Source organism: Electrophorus electricus, chromosome 5, assembly GCF_041902795.1.
Source record: "Electrophorus electricus isolate QZ-2024a chromosome 5, ASM4190279v1, whole genome shotgun sequence".
Taxonomy (NCBI): domain Eukaryota; kingdom Metazoa; phylum Chordata; class Actinopteri; order Gymnotiformes; family Gymnotidae; genus Electrophorus; species Electrophorus electricus.
Genome location: NC_137501.1, coordinates 6,888,839 through 6,908,806, shown reverse-complemented (window position 1 = coordinate 6,908,806; position 19,968 = coordinate 6,888,839). Strand labels below are relative to the sequence as shown.

The 19,968-nt window shown below is 43.7% G+C and overlaps 1 protein-coding gene and 1 pseudogene across 2 annotated transcripts; both read right to left on the bottom strand.

Moving 5' to 3' along the window:
- Window positions 1-7,210: 7,210 nt before the first annotated feature.
- On the bottom strand, window positions 7,211-14,768 carry arrdc3a (arrestin domain containing 3a). 2 transcript variants are annotated; one of them, XM_027002854.3, is made up of 8 exons: window positions 14,288-14,768; window positions 12,304-12,385; window positions 12,044-12,191; window positions 11,767-11,869; window positions 11,387-11,643; window positions 10,655-10,817; window positions 10,235-10,377; window positions 7,211-9,917 (listed from the first exon to the last, which is right to left on the bottom strand). In XM_027002854.3, the coding sequence occupies exons 1-8, from the start codon at window positions 14,565-14,567 to the stop codon at window positions 9,849-9,851; spliced, it is 1,245 nt and encodes a 414-aa protein (XP_026858655.2). In that variant the 5' UTR covers window positions 14,568-14,768; the 3' UTR covers window positions 7,211-9,848. The 2 variants fall into 2 exon arrangements, with proteins under 2 accessions (XP_026858655.2, XP_081570169.1); XM_081714043.1 differs by lacking the exons at window positions 12,044-12,191; window positions 12,304-12,385; window positions 14,288-14,768 and having other exon boundaries at window positions 11,387-11,669; window positions 11,767-11,863.
- A 2,507-nt stretch (window positions 14,769-17,275) lies between these two features.
- Window positions 17,276-19,078, bottom strand: LOC113572899 (polyadenylate-binding protein 1A pseudogene; annotated as a pseudogene).
- Window positions 19,079-19,968: the final 890 nt, after the last annotated feature.

Genomic DNA, 19,968 nt, shown 5'->3' with positions numbered 1-19,968 from the left:
TACTTATATAGGTACACTAGTAGGCATACTTCAAAGAAACTGTACGGAAGCAGGCTTTTTGGAGCCTTTCTGATTTTCTCAAAATTTGGATCTTTATGCTAATTTTTAATTGCTACATAGGCTAGTTGCCCTGTTGGCTGTATATTTGATGTTTTAAGAATTTATTTAGAAAGAAGCCAAGAGGAACTCCGTCACAACCACTGCAGGTTTTGTCATTTCAAAAAAACAACTTTTACCTCTATATACATGTCGTGCTAAAGAGTAACAAGTGCCTCCCTCTCACTCGGGAATATTAAACAAAGCAGAAATAATGCCTACTCCGTTCATCATGATATCTTCTTGTCTTCAGCAGAGCTCATGCCTTCTGTGTGTTTATTTGGACACTGACAGGGACTGTTCCTGTTCTGCTCGCTGTTCGGCATTATGGGTATAGCGCCAAACCATGTGCCATCCTGAAACCACGCTGGGCCTTGTTGGATGCGCATCTCTCTGCCTTTGGCTCCGCTATGGCCTGGACTAGGCTGTACAATCAGCTTGGGCGGCCCTCATCAGGATGATGACCTCCAGCGCAGACAGGTGTGCCCAGCGTGACAGTGCAGGTTGGTACACAGTGTTCACATGCAGGGATCGCAGAGGCAAGGAAACAGGGCAAACACAGCCATGGCGCTTCTCTTGACCACAGCTAATGAAGTGCAGCTAAGCACTCCTGAATGCCTGGGGCAAACAACAGATTTTGTGGTTTCAGTTATGCCCTTTCTGTCTGTTTACTGTCAAAAGCAGTAACAGCGTGTTCTCTAAGTATGCCAAGTAAATGAGAATGCAAAACAAATGACTAAGCATGCTAAGGCTTAGAAATACCTTCGCCTCACCTCTAAAACGGGAGGAAATCGGCCTTTGTGCACTTTTGTCTGATTTTTCACTGAAGGAAATTTGCTTCTTGTTGAAAATGTCTCGTATTCGCAACAGTTCCTTTTTCCATCATTCTCTGGGCTTATGAAGAGCTTCTTAGACTTAAAGAAGCACAAGACTTGGAACAAATCTCAGATTAGTCATCCAGAATACATAGATATACACTGATCAGGAACAGCATGCAAGTCATTTGGGTGAGAAGCAAAAGGCACACTGCCAAATGTCATAAATGTAAATGTAATGTAATGCACTTGGAGATTAAATAAGAGTTTACTGAAACAGAAGCCAGCACCAAATGCCTGTGCAATGCCTGTCCTGGGGCAGAAATAGCCGTCACGGCAGACAAAGGGACAGCCCACCCTAACTGTGTGCCTAACGTGTGCCTAATGATCGGTGGCCTCTGTGCAGCAACTGGGCTGAAGGCGTTACCCTAACAGTAGGCAAGGAATTCACCCAGGGGCTACATGTTTCCTGTCAATGAATGCACTACACTGTTATATTCTACATAAGTCTGGTATCCATGAGCGAGATAACAAAAAAAGGAGGGAAATCAAAATTCTATATTTGTAATAGTACATGCGATTTTAGGTAGTAGGAATCTGGTTAGATAGCAGTAGAGGGTGTTTTTGTGTGTGTAGGTGTGTCGCTTCCGCTCATATGTGGGGGAAGAGCCGGGGAGGGGAGGGGGTTAAGACTCGCCATGACTAAGGAGAAACCGAGAGAGCAGAGCAACATGCATCAAGCAGCCTAAAGAAGGAAGCTGCCTGGCTCTGTTGAAAAAGATCACCCCTCCTCTACCTTCAGAGAGAGAGAGAGAGAGAGGCAGAGAGAGAGAGAGTGTGTGGGTGAGCGTGTGTGCGTGTGTGCATGTGTGAGGGAGAGAAAGAGAGAGAGTGAGTGAGTGAGTGTGTGTGTGTGTGTGTGTGTGTGTGTGTGTGTGTGTGTGTGTGTGTGTGTGTGTGAGGGAGAAAGAGAAATACAAAATGAGGAACAGAGAGAGAGAGAGAGAGAGAGAGAGAGAGCTAAAAGAATGACCCATGCCCTATTTGGAACTGTGTGCACTTTGTTTGTTTTGTCCAAAAATAGAAATCCTACATACTCGCAGGGTCATAAAGTTCACTTGACACTTATTAAAAACATGTAAACAGCATCTTAGATGGCATGGAAAACACAGATTTTTAATTTGTTAATTTGTGTTAATTTGACATATTACATGGCAAACAAGTGTATTACAACTTTTCCCTACATGTATATGAAGCTACCTTTTTGCTTCTTTTATAACAGGGGGTTATATATACATTACCTAGTTCATACCTAGGGTCATTCCACTTTGTTGACTAATAAATAATATAAAGTATATCTGTCTGTCTCTCTACTGCCTGTCTTATATAAACACTGGCTGTATGGGAATTGCACTGTAGCTTAAAACCTTATAGAGGAGTGTAAAAGTTTGAAAGGGAACTTCCAGTAGCAGTTGAACATGGCACAAGCTGTCCACATCAAATCCGATCCTTCGCTGACAGGAGTGAACCCAGGAGGGATTAAGTGGTCTTGTGGACTTTTGTTTACCAGCCCGAGGCAGAGCTGGACAGCCATAGAGCTGTGGGCTGCAGTTGACACAACCTCTTAATCTGTAAACATGAGCAGCAAGCTCAAACACTCTTTTTGCACGCGGAACCGCAACACTGCGCTGCCCCAGCGGAGGGGTAGGAAGGCCGAGGCGCCGAGCTGGTTCCCCCGGACGGGTCGATGGCCGTAACGTCTAAACCTGCCCAACACAACGTCTAAACCTGCTCAGAAAACGCTGTGGCGAAGAAGGCGTTTCAAAAACCGCCAATCCAGCAGGCGAGCTGATGTCACATGCTCCTGTCAGCACCGCCAGCTGGGGGAACGGGGGGGCTGCAAACCGGCCCAGCTGCGCTGATAATGACTCTGCACTCTCTAAATCGGCAGGAACTTGAACTCTCGTTTCTGTAGCTGAGGCAAGGTCAGGTGTCCCCCCATCCGCCCTCCGAACGGGCCCCTCCCCCCCTTTCACCCACAAGCTATGCAGACTGAGTTCATGGCTTCCCTATTCCTCCCCTCCAATAGCTGAGTACCCGTGCAGAGGCTGCGTGGCAACTGGCCTTTGCATGTCAATAGCATGCAGCTGTCCACTTCACTGGGGATGTTTGCATTGTCTATCACCATGGCTACAAGGGCGTGGGAGTCTGTGTGGTGGGGCCACGGTGAACTTCAGGGGCTTGTAAATTTGCTGCCTGCTTCTTCAGCATTTCACAGCTGGGTTAATTCTTAGGACCTATTCATTCAGCCCCACCACCTGAAATATGCCTGTCTGAAGAGAGGTGGTGGGGGGGGGGTAGTTTAAAACTCCCGCTATGTCATTCCAAGTTCTCCGTGTCTCCTTTTTTTCTCCTGGTGAGAAACCCTCTGACACCTGTTCAGCTTCACATGGAGGTGCTGAGGGTCTCCAGCAGGGCTCCTGCCGAACAGAGCCACTCTTTTAAACGTCCGCTGTGCTACTGAGGTGCCTCGTGCATTTGTTGCTCTAGAGGGGAATGCCGTGGTCACAGACCCTCTGCAGCTGAACGATGGCACTTCTGCAGAAAAGCATGTGGAAAACAAGAGATGTAACATCCCTAAGAAAAAACAGAACAGAAAACTTACTCACTGACAGACTGAGAACACGCCAAGGAGTAAAGTGAGGATCACGTGGTGTACAAACCCATACCGATGTAAACATACTAAATTAATCTAGTTTTAGATGATGGTGGTGAGAAAAAGTTTTATGTAGAATTTTAGCTTTATGTAGAATTTCTGGCAGCATATAGCACTCCGTTTTGACTGAAATCAACATTTTTTAAGGAGATGATCAAAGGCCAACAATGACTAAAGGTGCTGCCATCACATTAGGCTTTAGCCTAATGGAGAAAACAGTTCTCTCTATGCAAAAGGACTCAGAAGGACAGACCGCTAACTCCTTATTGAGTTTCAGAATGTGTTTTCAAGGGGCTGTTTAGAAAGTCCAATAAATTGGGCATATACACAGAGTGTTTGCATTGGATATTGGTCCCAGTAATTGGAGTGTTTACCAGTGCTGAGAACCACTCCATTTATGGATGAAGATAATTTTCAAATATAATGAGCATACAGGCAAAAAGAACAGGATTTTTTTACAAGGTCAAAGTAATTTTTCATTGCTACCCTATTCTCTTTGGTTGGTGAGATATCCTTTACTACATATCTAAGGAAACATTTATTTACTTCTAAACCTCTGATATCCTCAAATATTGATTTATTTGGAGATTTATTTGGAAAATACATAAGAAGAAATGCAGGCCCTCCTAAAACACGGTGACCAGTTCTATGTTTAAGCAGATTGAATGACAGGGTATATTACATTTTGTTTTACTGATATTAAAAGTGATAATCTGTGAATTCGGCAATCTAAGACTGCCTTGCTCTATGACATTACCTTGGCTTCTGCTAAGCACATAGGTTTTCTATTATGTGGAAGTGTTCTTTAGCCCCACATTATGGAAACATCTAGAATGTCTCACCGCACTGCAGCTGACTCTGCTGAGGCAGGGAGCAACTCTTCCTGAGTATTAACCGCCGAGAGGGAGCAGAGGCCCTGGATGGCATCAGCAGGAGTTCACCAGCAGCCGGAGTTGCCGGTAATCCTGCCAGTTTTTATGCTGCGAACCCCAGGGCTTGGCTCGGCACAGAGGCCCCGACCCGTATGGATTAGTGGCACAGGGGTTCAAGGGGGTGCCCCAAAGGCGCTGGTCAAAGCTGAGTTGGTCCGAACCCAGACCAAAAACAACCTGGCAGCACTATCGCACCCTGCTCTCGTGCACTCGGAGGGAACTTTGCTGACTAGCCCGTGGCCCAAATTAGGCTTGAGCAAGAATGTGTGAAGAACACTGCAAGGGTGCATCCTTTGCCTTTGTGGCATTGCAAAAAGCTGGTCATCGCCCACCTGAGCCAATAAAGACATCTAAACCGCTGCCAGGTCACATACGAATAACCTTTACTCAGCATGCTCCAAATTAGCATTTATTAACCTGTCAGAATAGCTGGGTATATGCACAGATGAAGCCTCAACAAATATTTGTTTGATAATGGCTCAGATATCAAGGCCTTGGCCATGCCTCTTTGATCAGCCCTCTCCCCACCGAGATGAAAGCTGGGTTATGTGACCATGCAGTTCTCTTCTGGTGTGTTGGGGTTTTTTTTAAAAAAGAATAGAAGTACCAGACTGCACATTCATTCAGCTGATAAACTATCTTATCAAAAGCTGTAGAGAACCTGCTTTGAAGCGAAAAGGAGAGAGTCAAGGCCACGGCAGAGACTCCATAGTGTCACAGCACAGTGATACGCGCTTTCAGGCAGTGTACCGTGTGCTCGCGCCACGACTCCAACGCATGATCGGATCTGTAGCTCTGACGGGGACGTCTGGGAATCTCTTCAGGCCCTCTGCGTACTGTTCCCGCGCTTGTCCAGCCACTGACCACAAACACTTGTCTTATGTAAACTAGTGGATTTCCTAAATGTGTCATCTAAGCACGGTATCACTTGATGAATGTGGAGTGATAGCATTCGCAATTTCAGAAAGAAATGTCTCTTCACAGTAATGTTTATGTTACAGAGTGGAATGACTTATGAAGTTAATGTATGAATAGCTACATGCCTTTGACGTACATAGATAGCCTTTTGTTATGAAACATGCATGCTCCTTAAATTAAAGTCAAAAGCAAAGATTAGTTATTTTAGAGTTCTGTGTAAATAAATCACAAGGTTATAAGAAAAAGGATGAGAACTTTTCAACTACTCAAAACTTTCTCAGGACTTTCTTGGGACTTTCTCAGGATGGCTAGCCTGAGGCTTCTTTCTCGGTTCCTTCTGACTAGAGTGTAAATTCTAGCTGTTGTCCTATGGTGTGCCTAGGGATGGATATTGGACTGTTTCACTGCAGGACAATGGTGATTTCTGGGCTCCATGTCCAGTTTGTCCAGTCTTCACTGCCAGGCATTTACAACCCCTCCTAGGGCCACTGTTGACCTGTGTCCCCAAATGACATGAGGTCATGAGGTGAACACTAATAACTGGTCCTGGCGTCTTTGTGTCTGACACCTCGAAAGTGTCTCGGCCTTATCTCTAGATCGCAAATAAACGAGAACGCAGAGAATTTGTGAACACTGTATATCTCTTGCATCAGTATTTTTAGGTTTTATGCAAAGTAAGCAAGAATTAGGAAAGAAAACTGCATTTAGGGACATTTCACACAAATGAAAACACCTCCTTATGCTGCATTAAGGGTAATTATATACTGTAAAATGTCTTCGAATTTTATTGCTTTCACACTAGAGTAGCTGGAAGGTACCCAGCGCAAAGCGCTCTTCTGAATGACTGCTGGGTGACCCATCAAATATCTGAGGGGACTATATGGGTGTGGTTTCACATTACCATCTTAAACGTAGCATCTCAGCTGCAGTCACTTGTATTCACATGTATCCACTGCATGTATTCTGCAAAGTATCAGAATCTTATACAGCATGTATAATTAAATTATTTTGGTCTGCTACATGTTTATATGATTTTTGTTTAATATAACGACTTGATCAATTGATCCTTGTTAATTAATTTGTACCTGATATACCTCCATGTCGTGCATTATATTATATATTATACTTTATGTTGTTGACATCAGCAGGTAAATACTAGTAATATGGATCCTTCTGGTGAAGGGAGTTCCTGGCTATATATTTCAGATTTGCATTAATGTACAGTATAAATATAATCACAACAAGTGTTTAATGCTTCAAAAAAGGTTCACTGAGCTTCAAGGAAGAACTTATATAAAAGGTCAAAACCATTCCTATTTGCAGATGAACATTATGTAGTGTTGCAATGAACAAAATGAAACAAAACTGTCAGTGATTTTAAATCTGAGCTGTGTAACACTCAAAAGGAAAGATGTGCAAAAATCCACAAATGAGGCAAGAGGATGGCAGTCTTCTCTCTGTTAGGCTGCAGACGGTGGCTAGTGTTTTATGCTGTGGGTTTCTGATCAAGTCTCTAGACAGCTCTGCGCTACAGAGATGCATTTTTGTGCCATGATTACAAAAAGAAGCACGAGGACAATAAAAACTACAGTGACGTAATCCTGGCGGCACGGTCCGACCAGGCCTGTCTGTCCACAAGGGTCGACAGGGACGAGCGGTGTTCTCACACGTTCCCGTGGCTAAATATTTCAGATTTGCATTAATGTACAGTATAAATATAATCACAACAAGTGTTTAATGCTTGAAAAAAAGGTTTATTGAGCTTCAAGGAAGAACTTATATGAAAGATCAAAACCATTCCGATTTGCAGATTAACATTATGTAGTGTTGCAATGGACAATGGGGGGGGGGGCATACCAATGTGACAGAATTAACTCAAACAGGTCCTATTGCACTTAGTATCTAAACCAAATCCTCACCCATATTTCTACTTCTTTCTTTGCAGGGAGGTGTAAGTTTAGCTTTTAACACTGTACTGCATGGAAGGACAAGCGCTTGGATGCTGGAACTGACCAACCACAAAGAAGCATTCCCTTTTTTGTTTTACCTAAGGCCCAAATCACGTGCAGGTTGTGATTTTGCCAGGTGTGGATAACGCAAAGCAAAACAAAAAGACAAAAACAAAAACCGCATGTGCAACAAAAGAAGTGGTCTGCTTTGTCTTAGAATAGTCATGTTTGGTTCATTGATGACCCAGATCTATATAGATGTGTGAAACTACAGCCATTGTTCCCAAAATAAAGAGAGGTGGGAGAAACTGAACAGTAACAGGTTGTTTGACCAGGAAACAAACCTTGAATGCCCATGACAATAATTATCAAAACTAGTCGATGCAAAATGGGATTGAAGCCATAGCAAATCAGAGTGGCATGTCTAGGAATCAGTGCTAGCTTTGAAGGACTATTTGGTTTTCCCTTTTTGTGCTTTTAAACAAAAACACAGCTCAGACGAAAGCCAGAAGGTTTTCAGTTGTAACGAATATGAAAGATGAAGCATTATTCACGTTAAATCTTCAGGGTCAGGACAACTAAACCATTTTTGATTAGTCTGTCCATGTTCAAAGCAGTAGTCAAAAGACCTGCTGGATTTTACCCTACCTCACCTGAGCCATAAACAGCACGTACACGCGCACGCCAGCAACATGACTGCGATCATCCATACCACCTTTCAAAGCTTGAATTTTAGTGACACGCTGAACACATCTTAAACAATTTTCACTGGGACATGGATAGTAAACTTCCTCTAGACCTCAACGAGATGTGATCAGGCTTTGTGTTTCTCGTTCAAAAAAAAAAAAAAAAAAAAAGTGCTTCATGATTAAGGCTGCATGGAAGCCGTAGCTAAAACTGGTTTAGTTGTTGAATGAGTTTTAAAAACAAATGTATGACTCATTTCAACGTGGGACGCCTTTCCACGGCCACCAGGCCACAATCTGAGCAGCAGCTCAGCCACAGGGCATCCCCTTTCTCTTCCTACGCAGCGAGGCTTCGGACAGCTCCCCCACTGCTTTGGGGTCCTTTTCCATTTCCTGTTCTCTTGATTTTGTTTACACACATCTCCCATCACTGGCCTTGGAGGAACTCTGTGACAAATGAAGCCTGCGAGTACAACAGGTAAAAAGGGGAATGTCAATCACCTTAGACATCTGCCTTGCATCTCCTCTTACTGTTTTGTCTAGCGTACTATTTTTGTTTCGACTACACGCTTTCACACTTTCAAACAGTGCAATTTAAACAGTCTTTTTCATACGTATATATATTTCAATATATTTTGTTTCCATCCATTTGGCAAGTGAGAAGTTCTCCTGAGACTGAGTGCTTTTAAGTTTCATTCAGGCAGTGCTGTATGGAAGCCGGTGCGGGTGTCCATCACCTGCACGTCCCGCCCTTTTCGGTTCTCCTCCCTGCATAGGCATGCAAGGGGGCAGGTGCTTGTCTGCCGTCTGTCTGCCACGGAACATGCGCTACCAACATAAAAATGCCGAGCGAACAACGGTTGACTTAAAGGCATTCCATGTTTAGAAAGTATACATGGCGTCCACATGAACAGAAGGGAAGAAGAAACGAAAAAAAAAACAAAGAAAAAAAAAAACAAACTAAACATATTACGGGTGGGGCAGCCGCAAGCCACCGAGGGGGCTGTGCCGCTCGGGCAGTCCGTCGCCTGCGTTCCCGTGTGAGGAAGCGCGAGGGCGAGAAACAGCAGCAGCTAAGGATGGCTGAAACTGGATCAGAGCACGGCTAGAGTACTTTTCAGTCCGGTTCTGCGTCCGTCTCTGAATCTGTGCTTGCTGTTGTTCGTAGTTGTGCGAATCGAGTTAGAAGCCTGCAAGCACTTAGTCATATCATAGCAAGATACAGGGAAAAAAAAAAAAAAAAAAAAAGTCAGTGATTTTAAATCTGAGCCATGTAACTCAAAAGGAAAAATGTGCAAAAATCCACAAGAGGCAAGAGGATGGCAGTCTTCTCTCTGTTAGGCTGCAGACGGTGGCTATAGTGTTTTATGCTGTGGGTTTTCTGATCAAGTCTCTAGACAGTTCTGCACTACAGAGATGCGTTTGTGCCACGGTTACAAAAAGAAGCATGAGGACAATAAAAACTAGGGTGACGTAATCCTGGTGGCACGGTGCGACCAGGCCTGTCCGTCCACAGGGGCCGACAGGGACGAGCGGTGCTCTCACACGTTCCCGTGGACCGGATAAGAAGTGATGCAGCGGCGGCTTCCTGCGCGCTGCCTTCCTTTCTCCTGTGCGCGTCTCCTTTTCTCTCAACGTCGACGACGGCGCAAGTGGACTCGTCGTCGCCGGGAGAAAAAACAAAGAAGGGGAGAGTTTGGAGGGCCCGGGCGCTTGGGGCCGGCGGCATGGGCTGCTCAGCGCGATGGACACACATCTGGCCTCCGCTGCTCCACCTGTCTGACTTGATCCGGGTTTGGGTCAATCTAGTGTGGAAGAACACAAGGGACACACCTAGAGTTTAAACTCCTCATATACATGCACGACATTTCAAAGGGCAGATGAATATAGCTTTTTACTGTTATTCTAGGACTTTATTGAGCATAGTAAAAATCTATATCAGTTACCAAGCAATCTACAAACAACATACAGTCCTGATGAAACACTTTAATGTGTTATATTAACCTACACAGTTTACAATCTTGAATTGACAGAATTAATGAAATACGAATTTAGAGCTTGTTTGTTTCTTCTCGTCACAATTTCTGAAACAAAGCACATCAAAGGTGTTATTAGTATTTACCTCAGAGTAGGGAGGAGGAGGCTGGAAGCGAAACTCTTGGATGTAGGCAAACAGCGGGCCATCGAAGTTTTCACGGCCCGAGGACTCCTCCAGACAGCTCTGCCGCTGTTCCTCCGTGACCACCTCTGCATACTCTGGGGGAGCTGCAAACAGCCGTACAGTGCACCATGTCAGTGGGCTGACATTGTCACTACCTCACACTTGGACTCCTAGGTAAATGGGTGGGGGGCCCTACAGGGCTAGGCTTTGAATACCCCTGCTCTATATGATGACCGAAATAAATCTTCTGCTAGACCGCCAAGTAACCGGGAGCTTGAAAACTGAATTGCACAGGACGGCGAATATCACAGTGAGACGTCCACTACAGCGGAACCGCCAGTGGCGTAGAGCCCCAGACAGACCCCTGAGATGGGAACTCACCCTCGGGCCTCTCCGGCAGGGCCATGCCTAGCCAGCTCATGGTCATGCTGCACTGGCTGCTGACTGAGGATGTGCGGCTGCCGAAAGGGTGCAGGGGGATGGTGCCGATCACCAGAGGCAGGTTGAGAGACAGGTTCATGGCTCCAGGAATGTCCACGTATACCTACGGAGAGCAAAGCAGTGGGCACGGGTCAACCATGGACACCTACAGACGTGCCGGCTGTTGTGATGTTCAAGTCTTTTAATTTTATGTCCAACACTGTATGGGCTTCTGATGGCATCACTGACGTGTTAACGTGCTAGTTGTAGCACAGCTGCATGGGCAGCAGATATGGTTCCAGGCCAAATTGAAATATACAATACATCCACATCACTCAAGGTCAGACTGGTTCCTGGGGTTAAGGGGTCATTATTACGCACTAGCTTGAATTTCAGCAAATAAAAGAAGCTAATCCTCTTATGACTGGGAAGTAGCAACACCGGGGATTATCCTGCCGTTTATGGCAAGGTCCTATTAGTCTGAAGGAGAAAGGCTTTTAAAGACTTCTTCCTTTCAAAGCATTTGAACTTATATGACTTGCTTTAATGAGACTGAAAGATCAGTCTGAAATTGTTCAGAAAGACCAGACCACACATGCTTGGTAAGGAATAACATCCTCCAAGAGCCAGTGAAAAAGAATAGAAAAAGTGCTGGACAGAAAACAAGTGATCCAGGAAGCGTTCCTCACTCACCATTAGGGAGTACTCCACCCGAATGATGCTGCAGTCCAGGATGGACGGCGACACCGGGGGAATCTTCAGCATCTTCCCGTTCCACGTCTCCGTTTTGCCGGAAGACAGCGACTCCCCTCTGAGGTTCGCCACCAGCTGCTTGACCTCCTTCATCTTCCCCTTGGCGTAGAAGGTCTGTGTTTGGTAGATGGCCGCCTTCGGCACCACCATGCGTGAGGAGCAGTTCTCGATCTCGGCAAAGATCTGGACGGACTCTCCTGCAGGGAGCAGGCACGCGGCTAAGCTGGCGTGACAATTCCAAGGAGACATCACAATGATGGAGCCGGTATTATTGGGACTAGGGATTGCAAACGTAGCTGTGGTGAGAAATGATAAGGTACCTGGTGTGTAACCCTTCCTTTCGATTTTGGCACTTAGGGAGATAGGACCTGAGGTGCAGAACCAGCAGCAGAGCGTCTTGTCTTTCGTGCCGGCCTGGGGAGACTGCAGCAAAGAGAGGTGAGACAACCTTAGTGTGGGAGAATTGTTAACTATCGTTTCAAGAGAACCCGAAGTTTTACAAAAATGCATCCTCTGTGGGTCCAAAATATCAAAATCAAAGAGAGCTGAACACTGAGTGAGAATACAAATGCGCCTTGGAGAGAGGCCGACACTCACCAGTAGGAGGGGAGTGTTGATGTCGATGTGTTCAAAGACGGTGAACTCTTTCTTGGTCTTCAATGGCAGAAGCCAGGGTCTGTGCAGCTCTGCCTTCACCCAGTAGCGCACACTGCCATGCTTCCCTTCAAAGGAGGTAGCCAAAGGTCTACAGATGGAGAACGGGCATGATCAAACCGAAAGCTCTCTGGAAGGTCACTGTTAAAGGAAGCGTATGTGTAAAGAGTCATGCTGTTATCGTAAGACAAGAAATAACTCACGTTTGTGGAAGCTCAAAGCTAAATGCATACTCATGTCTTCCTGAATGAATCGTACTGAGGCCTTCCTCAGAGTTATCATCATCTGAAAAAGAGAACGATATTCCAAATACATGTATACCTTACCTGAAACAGTAAAAGTAATACCAAAAATCAGCATGATCAAATTTAAAATGTTAAACTATGTGGAATACCCAGTTTAAAGTGTACAGAACATTGTAAAAGGAATAACTTGTAAAAGGAATAACTTGTAAATGGAACCCCTAAACCCCTTTTTGGGGTATCTTCGTTACAAATCGATGTACATTCATGCATTTAATTTTCTGTTGGAGGGTGGGTGGGTGAGTTTCCTATTTTAACAGTTTATAGCTGATGTATGTTTTATGTGCTTTGTTTCGTTCAAAATGTGACAAAGCGTCCACAAAACTAGTATAAATCCACATTTTAAAAAAAATTGTTTGTTTCAGAGGACAAAAAAAAGCAAATGTTCCGCAATAAATCTTATAAGTTAAAAATATATAGTCTCATGGTAAAGGGCTATAGTAAGCTTCCGTTTCGCCAGCTCAGCATGCTCCATCTGCGTAGCGGAGGCAGCGTTGTGGTAAACAAGCGCGGAGCTGTCAATCAAAGGCAGACTCAAGCGAGAGAAGACCGGCCTAAACCGGAGCGGGCTGCTTCCCCATGCCTGATGCTCATTACGCATTCATTGTGCAGCATTCAGTCGGGGCAACAGTCTCGCTCACAACGGATAAGCCCCTATTGGCTTTGTGCGTGTACTGCGTTGTGGATATGAAATGGGATTCACGCATTTCAAATTTCACGTGAGAAAAAATATGACGAGGCAGACACCAACAATGACAAGACTGAAACCCGACTAGATTCTACATTTCATCTTTATTGTTAGTATTTCATACGTTACAGACTATACAAAGCTGGAGAAATTATTGCAAGATATAGATAGTTACTATATTACAGAAGAAAGAAAATTACAGAATAAAACAATAAAAATACGAAATGCATAAAATTATATAATCATTCACACAATGAAAGCTATTCCATACAGAATGTAACACGCAAGTTAGTCTAACATTCATTTTCTCTAGTTATTCACTTGACAATGAAGAGTCCCCGTGAGGTTAAAGTACATCAGTACAAAAATTGATTGCTAAATGTTTTGGTTTTTTTACAGACGGCAGTCCTTATGTCTGAGTCGACATTGCCAGGGTTTAGCTACAAATTCCTTGTCCGAGAGCTTGTGTTGCAGAGATGCAACAGCCCAGACACTGGGCGAACGCTGTGCAAACCGCAGTAAAACCTTGTTTTAGCTGCATGACAAATCTTCATTGCACACTTTCAATGTATTCAGAAAATCCCGACAAAACACTGCAAAGATATCAACGGTGCAGAAGTTGCAGCTATTTCTAACTCTTTCGGCAAAAGCGTGAAGTCATCGAAGACACGTTTTGGCATTAACCAATCAGAGAAGAGAGCGAACTGAGACTGCATCAGAACAGGATTGAACCGCTTTTAACAATGGCTGGAAACTGACGACAAATTGGATTAAAGCACCCATCGGTGACTCAAATGTTAAGTTACTGGGGTGAAAATTTCAAATTCGTTCTACTGTCCTTGTCGCAGGGTTGTTTTTCTTAAATAAAATCAAACTGTAACCGGCAAATAGCCTTGTTGGTTGTTCGCTTCCATTCACTTCATCTACCCTACTTCTGACAGTTGAGTCAGAGCAGTAGCCTAAAGAAGAGACTAAACATACAGTTTCACTAATTATAAATGCTGCTGATGTTTCTTTTTAAAAGAAACTGATCTAAACCGTTGGGGTTCTCGTGTGCATGATCAGACATTGTATAATCTGCATCCACAGGTAAACCAACTCTGCGCATCTACAGTAACCATGGTATTCAGAACCTGAGCAATAGAATAATGTCCTTCAAAAGATTAAATTTAAAACCCCCTTTGCTTGTGATCTTACCTCTTTCGTGACCAATAAGGATGTCTCTATGATTCATATACTCCACTTCTTCTGTATAATTTTGTGTATAGGCAGTGTTGGATCCAGCATTTCGTGATTCTGTCCAACGAACTTTCGCAAATCCTTTTGCGTGGATTTTGAGCGACTTGACACGAATTTCCCCGGTGACTTCGACGATGACCCTTCCTGAGACACAGTCCCCGCTTGAGTAAACGGGAACATTACTGTCATTGAGACAGTCGTAGCTTACAACGAAGCTCTTCACCTTGCCTAGCACCATGGTGGCAAGAAAACGGCAATGTACAAAATTTATAGAAAAAAAGGTCTATGAAAATAATCTCTTATGAAAAAAGCGAGTTTTAACACTGTTTAGTGTCATTGATGTGCGCGAGCTGAATAACAGCAAATGATGCTGTTATCACGGCTCGTGGAGAGGACCGGACTGGTGGTCTGCTAAGAAAGACAGCGAAGTTTCGTCGCCCGGCTCACTTTAAGCGACGGGTTTGTGAAAAACAACCTATTGCGCATGTGCAGACCTTTCTCTCCGCCTCCTGGAAGGGTAGGGGCAGTTCCGTAACCAGTTTCTCGGTGACAAATTACAATGAACAGCTGAGCAATGTGAGATGTGAGAGAGAAGCCTACGGAGTTAGAAATTATTCACACTTTGTGCTACACATTTCTGTTTCACCCGTGTGGTTATAAAGTAACTCAAGGCCTTTGTTTGAAAGTTACTGATTGCCTTATGTTAGCACATTTCTTTGCTGTTTACGTTATCCTATTTCTCTTAACATGAATAAAATAGGTCTAAATCAGGTTTGATACAAGTTATAGAACTGTGTTTTATGTTGTAACTTATGTGAACGTGTTGTGGAGGTTTTGGTATGACATCACCAAAAAGTTTAAATAACGCACTTAGGGATGATGATGATGATGATGATGAATTACTCTACTAAGATTGTTGTCTCTTCTTCACTTTATTATTGAGTACAGGCTCGCCTGCTGTACTCGCTGCGTGTAGCAATAAAGTAGAGCTACCTCAATACGCCGCCCCGTGGCCAGAGGCTGCTGGTCTGTGTACCTACCTGTTGCGTTAGAAGGTGCTCAGAACCCCTTAGGACACAGATTTGCGAGGTAAACAAAGCCAACTCACATGGTGTAGAGCTACATTCAACCAAACATGTCTCTTAGCTGTCATTACTTAATCGACGCCAAAATATCAAACATAATTAACAAACATAATGTGTCGTAGACCTAATTACACGCATAAAACGAAAATGTTGCTCAGGATATTTCTGCAAGGGCGCTGGTAATAGAAAGCTTGCCCTGTTTTATGAAGCAATTTTATTTCAAAGTACGCTCGTACAAGGCTTTGATTCTGATAGAACATAGACTTCTAACGCCATCTAGCGAATGGATTAAAGAATATCCCAAAAATCTGAAATCATTCAAATCAATAGATTAAAGAACATTCACATGAAACATTTATATAAACTGTTTTTATATTTTTAAAATATTAAAATTGTTTTCCTCTGGACCAAAATTGTTTTTACAACGTGGTTGAACTAGGCTTACATAATCATGCATTTGAACAGAATGGTTAGTCATATAAGTGGTGCAAGGCTTCTATATATATAATCAAGAAATAGTCAGAAATGCCATACAGTGGGCTGAAACAGGTTGAATTATGCTTTGGCGGTATATGCTGCTTGTGAAATGATGTGCGCTGACCTTGCATATAACCCTTTTTTTCTGGTGATTGGCGGATTCGTGGCTGTGTCAACTGAAGCGTGACAGTATTAAATATTACATTAATAGCATACATGTTTTTAACAGATGCTTGATAGACCTAAATATTTCAGAGGAAAAAATAAATAAATTCTGAATAAAATTCTCATGAAATTGTCAAAATAGCATGGAGTTATCTAAACTAGATTACGTTCCAATCGCACCCACTCTCATAAAACTAAACTTTCACGTCAGCATGCAGTGTGCAGAGTTGAACTGCATAAGATTCCTGAGGTAATGTTATTTCCAACACTTTATTGTCCACTGAAATAACGAGGATACAGTCAGTGCTGTGGTGGCAGTACTGAGAAGTGGCTGACAGAACTCACACTCCTGCTGATTAGGAGAAGAACTCAGAAGGGTGCATAAACATTTTTCATATAGCCACATACCATTAAACTGGGACCAGCATTATCAATGCATGGGACAAAGGTGATTTCTTTGGTAACAGCAATGATCTATCTTCAGTGAACAGTCCAGTCTGACTTCAAGAATGTACTTAATCAAGCAATAGTTTAGTTTAAAAATACTTGCATATACCTGCAGAGAAGAAGGCAGCGTCTGTCACTATAACCAGTATTTTCAAATTTGTATAAGCATACTAATGACTTTTTAAACCTCCACTCTAAAAAATGTTAACTCATAATTTTCTCTCTATAAAGCTTTTAGGTCCAGGGGTCGAAAGACATGAATTACAAAGTGTACAAATGATACGTTCAGAGCATGAGATGATGAAGAGGACGGTCAGGATGATGAGCATCTTGAGTTGTCCCTGGCTACAGCTGTTGGAGAGGTTACATTATAACATGTTTTCTTTAGCTGGTTGGTTCATTTTTACTTTTTTTTTTAGTACATTTTTACTATGACACAATATCCATGTTGTCATCCCATCACATCAATGGCCAAGTGCCAAGTGAGTTTGGGGGCTTGTGTTCTCACTCTCTGCCTGCCAGTCTGACCATCGTGTTTAGTATACCCAAATATCACATCACAAATACACACACTTCTGACATTTATATATATATATATATATATATATATATATATATATATATATATATATATATAGTTTGTTTGTTTGTTTGTTTGTTTACTATAAACAAGGCCTGGACTTGGAGTCTACAGACCTGGCAAAAATATTTTAGAATGGTTTTTATTTATTCAGTTTCATTGTTTATATTTTTCCTTTCCAGACTTGCAGGTTTAGTCATTCTTCCAGCAGACCGCGGCACTGGTTACAGATTTTTGAGTGGCTTCCTTCATCCAGTGGGCCTAGAGCACAGTGAATGCCTCATCCACCTTAAAGTGCAGAGACTCAGGAGACTCCAGCATATGCAGTAGCTCTGAGTTGTCAGTCTCCTGGAGCATACCCATGATCTTCCCTGCGAGGGTGGGGTGCATGTTCTGAATCAGAGGGAACAGATGCTCACCCAACATCTGCTTCTGCTCCTGTGGAAGTTCAGAAGGCAGCATAGAGGCAGTGAAAAGCTCCTGACCCTGCATATGGACTGCAACCTGCTGCATAGGCACCTGGGACTCTGTGTCTAGTTGCTGCTAAGGGTTGAGAACCCCTATTGTGTAGATGTACTGCGGTAGTGCCACCACGGTGGCAGATCCCACGCTGGTTGGCCACGGCCCCAGATGCTGACACGCCATGCACTGAGAGGCCATCATGTGTGGGACCTGGGAGATGGTGGTGGGTTTGATGGTGCTGAAGGTCTGTGATTGGGGTGCGGTGGGCATGATGGCACTCGGCATGTTCTGGAAATGCTGTGGGCAGATGGTCTGCGTGGCCTGGGGGGCTGGGGTAGAGCTGTGCCAGCTGGCTGCTCGGGTAGTAGGTAGCCCAGCTCTGAGCCTGTGGAATGGCCGCCATGAATTAGCCGGAGGGCGGGGCAGGCTGGAAGGGGTTGAGCACGGGGTTGGGCACGGCACTCATGCTGGCCATGCGCTGCATGTACTGGTTGGCGAGGTGGGCCTGCTGCTCCTCCTTGCATTGTACCAGGGCCGAGTACAGTGGCTTGGTGGCTACGATGCGCCCATTCATCTCTATCACCAGCCTCCTCCGTTGAGGAAAAACACATGAAGCCAAATCCTTTGGAGCAGCCACCCTCCATCTTCACCTTGGCACTTGTGATGGTCCCGAATGCAGAGAACTCCTCACGTGTCATGCCGTCCTGCTTCATCTGCTCAAACTTGCGTTTGGGCTCTGTCTGCCTCTCACCTTTCTTCTGGGCATGACCCACATTCACCTGCTTCCCATTCAGCTCCTTCCCACAGCCCTTTGGCCATCCTCATACCTCTCGAAGAGCACAAAGCCAAAGCCCTTGGACTTGTCGCTCTCATCAGTCATGACACGATTACTAAGCATTGGGCCGAACTTGCTGAAGATCTCCTTCAGCTTATCATCGTCCATGTCCTCTCCAAAGTTTTTGATGTATACATTGGTGAACTTTTTGGCCCTGGCCCCCATCTCAGCCTCACGCTCCTTGTGAGACTTGAAGTAGCCAACGAATACTTTCCGGTCATTGAGCAACATGCCGTTCATTTTCTCAATGGCTCTCTCCGCAGCCTCGTAGTTCTCAAAGTGCACAAAGCCACAACCTTTAGAGCCATTCTCATCACACACCACCTTGCATGAAACAATGTTTCCAAAGGTAGACAATGTGTCGTAAAGAGCTTAGCTGTCAATAGACTTGTTCAGTTCTTGATGAAGATGTTGCCAACTCCACTCTTCCTCACAGAGGGCTCTCTCTGGAACCACATAATGCGCACAGGCATGCCTTTGATGATGTCAAAGTTCACTGTGTCCAAAGTTCACTCAGTATCCTGAAAGTTCACGTATACATATCCAAGTGAGCTACAGGTCATCATGTCCCTGCAAACGCTTATGGAGAGAACAGGGCCAGCAGGGCTGCATTTCTCGTATAGCATGGCCTCTGTAACATCTGGATGAAGGTCACCGACGTACGAGGCCAGCGGATAACTTGGAGCACTTGGACTCATTTTCGTGAGGGACGTCGTCAGTCTTTTCGGAAATCGCTGTCGAAAGTAGTAAATGAAAATGCTAATATAAAGAATAAATCGTCTTAAAAAGATCCGTTAAAAATCGCTGTATCAAAATAAAAACGTAATTATTTAACTAAATGATCTAACCACACAAATTATAAAAGTTTTCCAAAATGAACCAGCAATTCAACAGTGCCGGGCGACTGTCGACCAACTAAAATGATCAATAGAGATCAATGAGAAATTGCTTGTTACGGAACAGTTTACGTTCTTTCAAAATATTTAATCGGACGCTAAACTGATGGCGTTAATAGCGTGAATGAGACGCGTGTGTCTGTACTAACCTATTAGCTATACTAGGCTTTAACATGGCCTTACATTACAAAATATTAGCTAGTTAAACTCAACATGGCCTTACATTACAAAATATTAGCTAGTTAAACTACTTTTCGTCGATATGCTGGTCACACTGGATCATTTACCGCATGGCTCCAGTAAATACTTTTAGTTTGATAAACGCAGTAACATTCATTTTCTTTAGCCTAAAGTATGCACTTTGAAATAAACACCCAACGATCAATACGGATTTAAAATATAAAGTAACTTTCTACTGTTAATTCACTTACCTTTATTATCACACATAAAGGCCTCTTTCATGGTTTTTGCCTAAAACTTATTGGCTTTAGTGCTGCTGGCTACATCAGCAAAGACGCTTTGATTTGATCCCAGCTTCTCAGATATGAGTAAAAGCTCCTCAATATTATCTTGGACACTCTGGAAAATTGTGCTGCCACTAGAGCTAATTTAAAAAAAACTAAATAAGGAGGCATTTTAATCATGTAAGTTATTAAGGATTGTTGTTATTAATTATTAAGTATTACAGAAGC

Bases quoted from the DNA above. Each gene is read 5' to 3' on its own strand.
- arrdc3a (XM_027002854.3), bottom strand. From the start codon at position 14,567: ATGGTGCTAGGCAAGGTGAAGAGCTTCGTTGTAAGCTACGACTGTCTC. The intron at 12,192-12,303 runs GTGAGTTATTTC...CTCCATCTGTAG, and splicing joins AGCTTTGAGCTTCCACAAAC to ACCTTTGGCTACCTCCTTTG. The intron at 10,378-10,654 runs GTGAGTTCCCAT...GGCTGTTTGCAG, and splicing joins CCTGCCGGAGAGGCCCGAGG to CTCCCCCAGAGTATGCAGAG.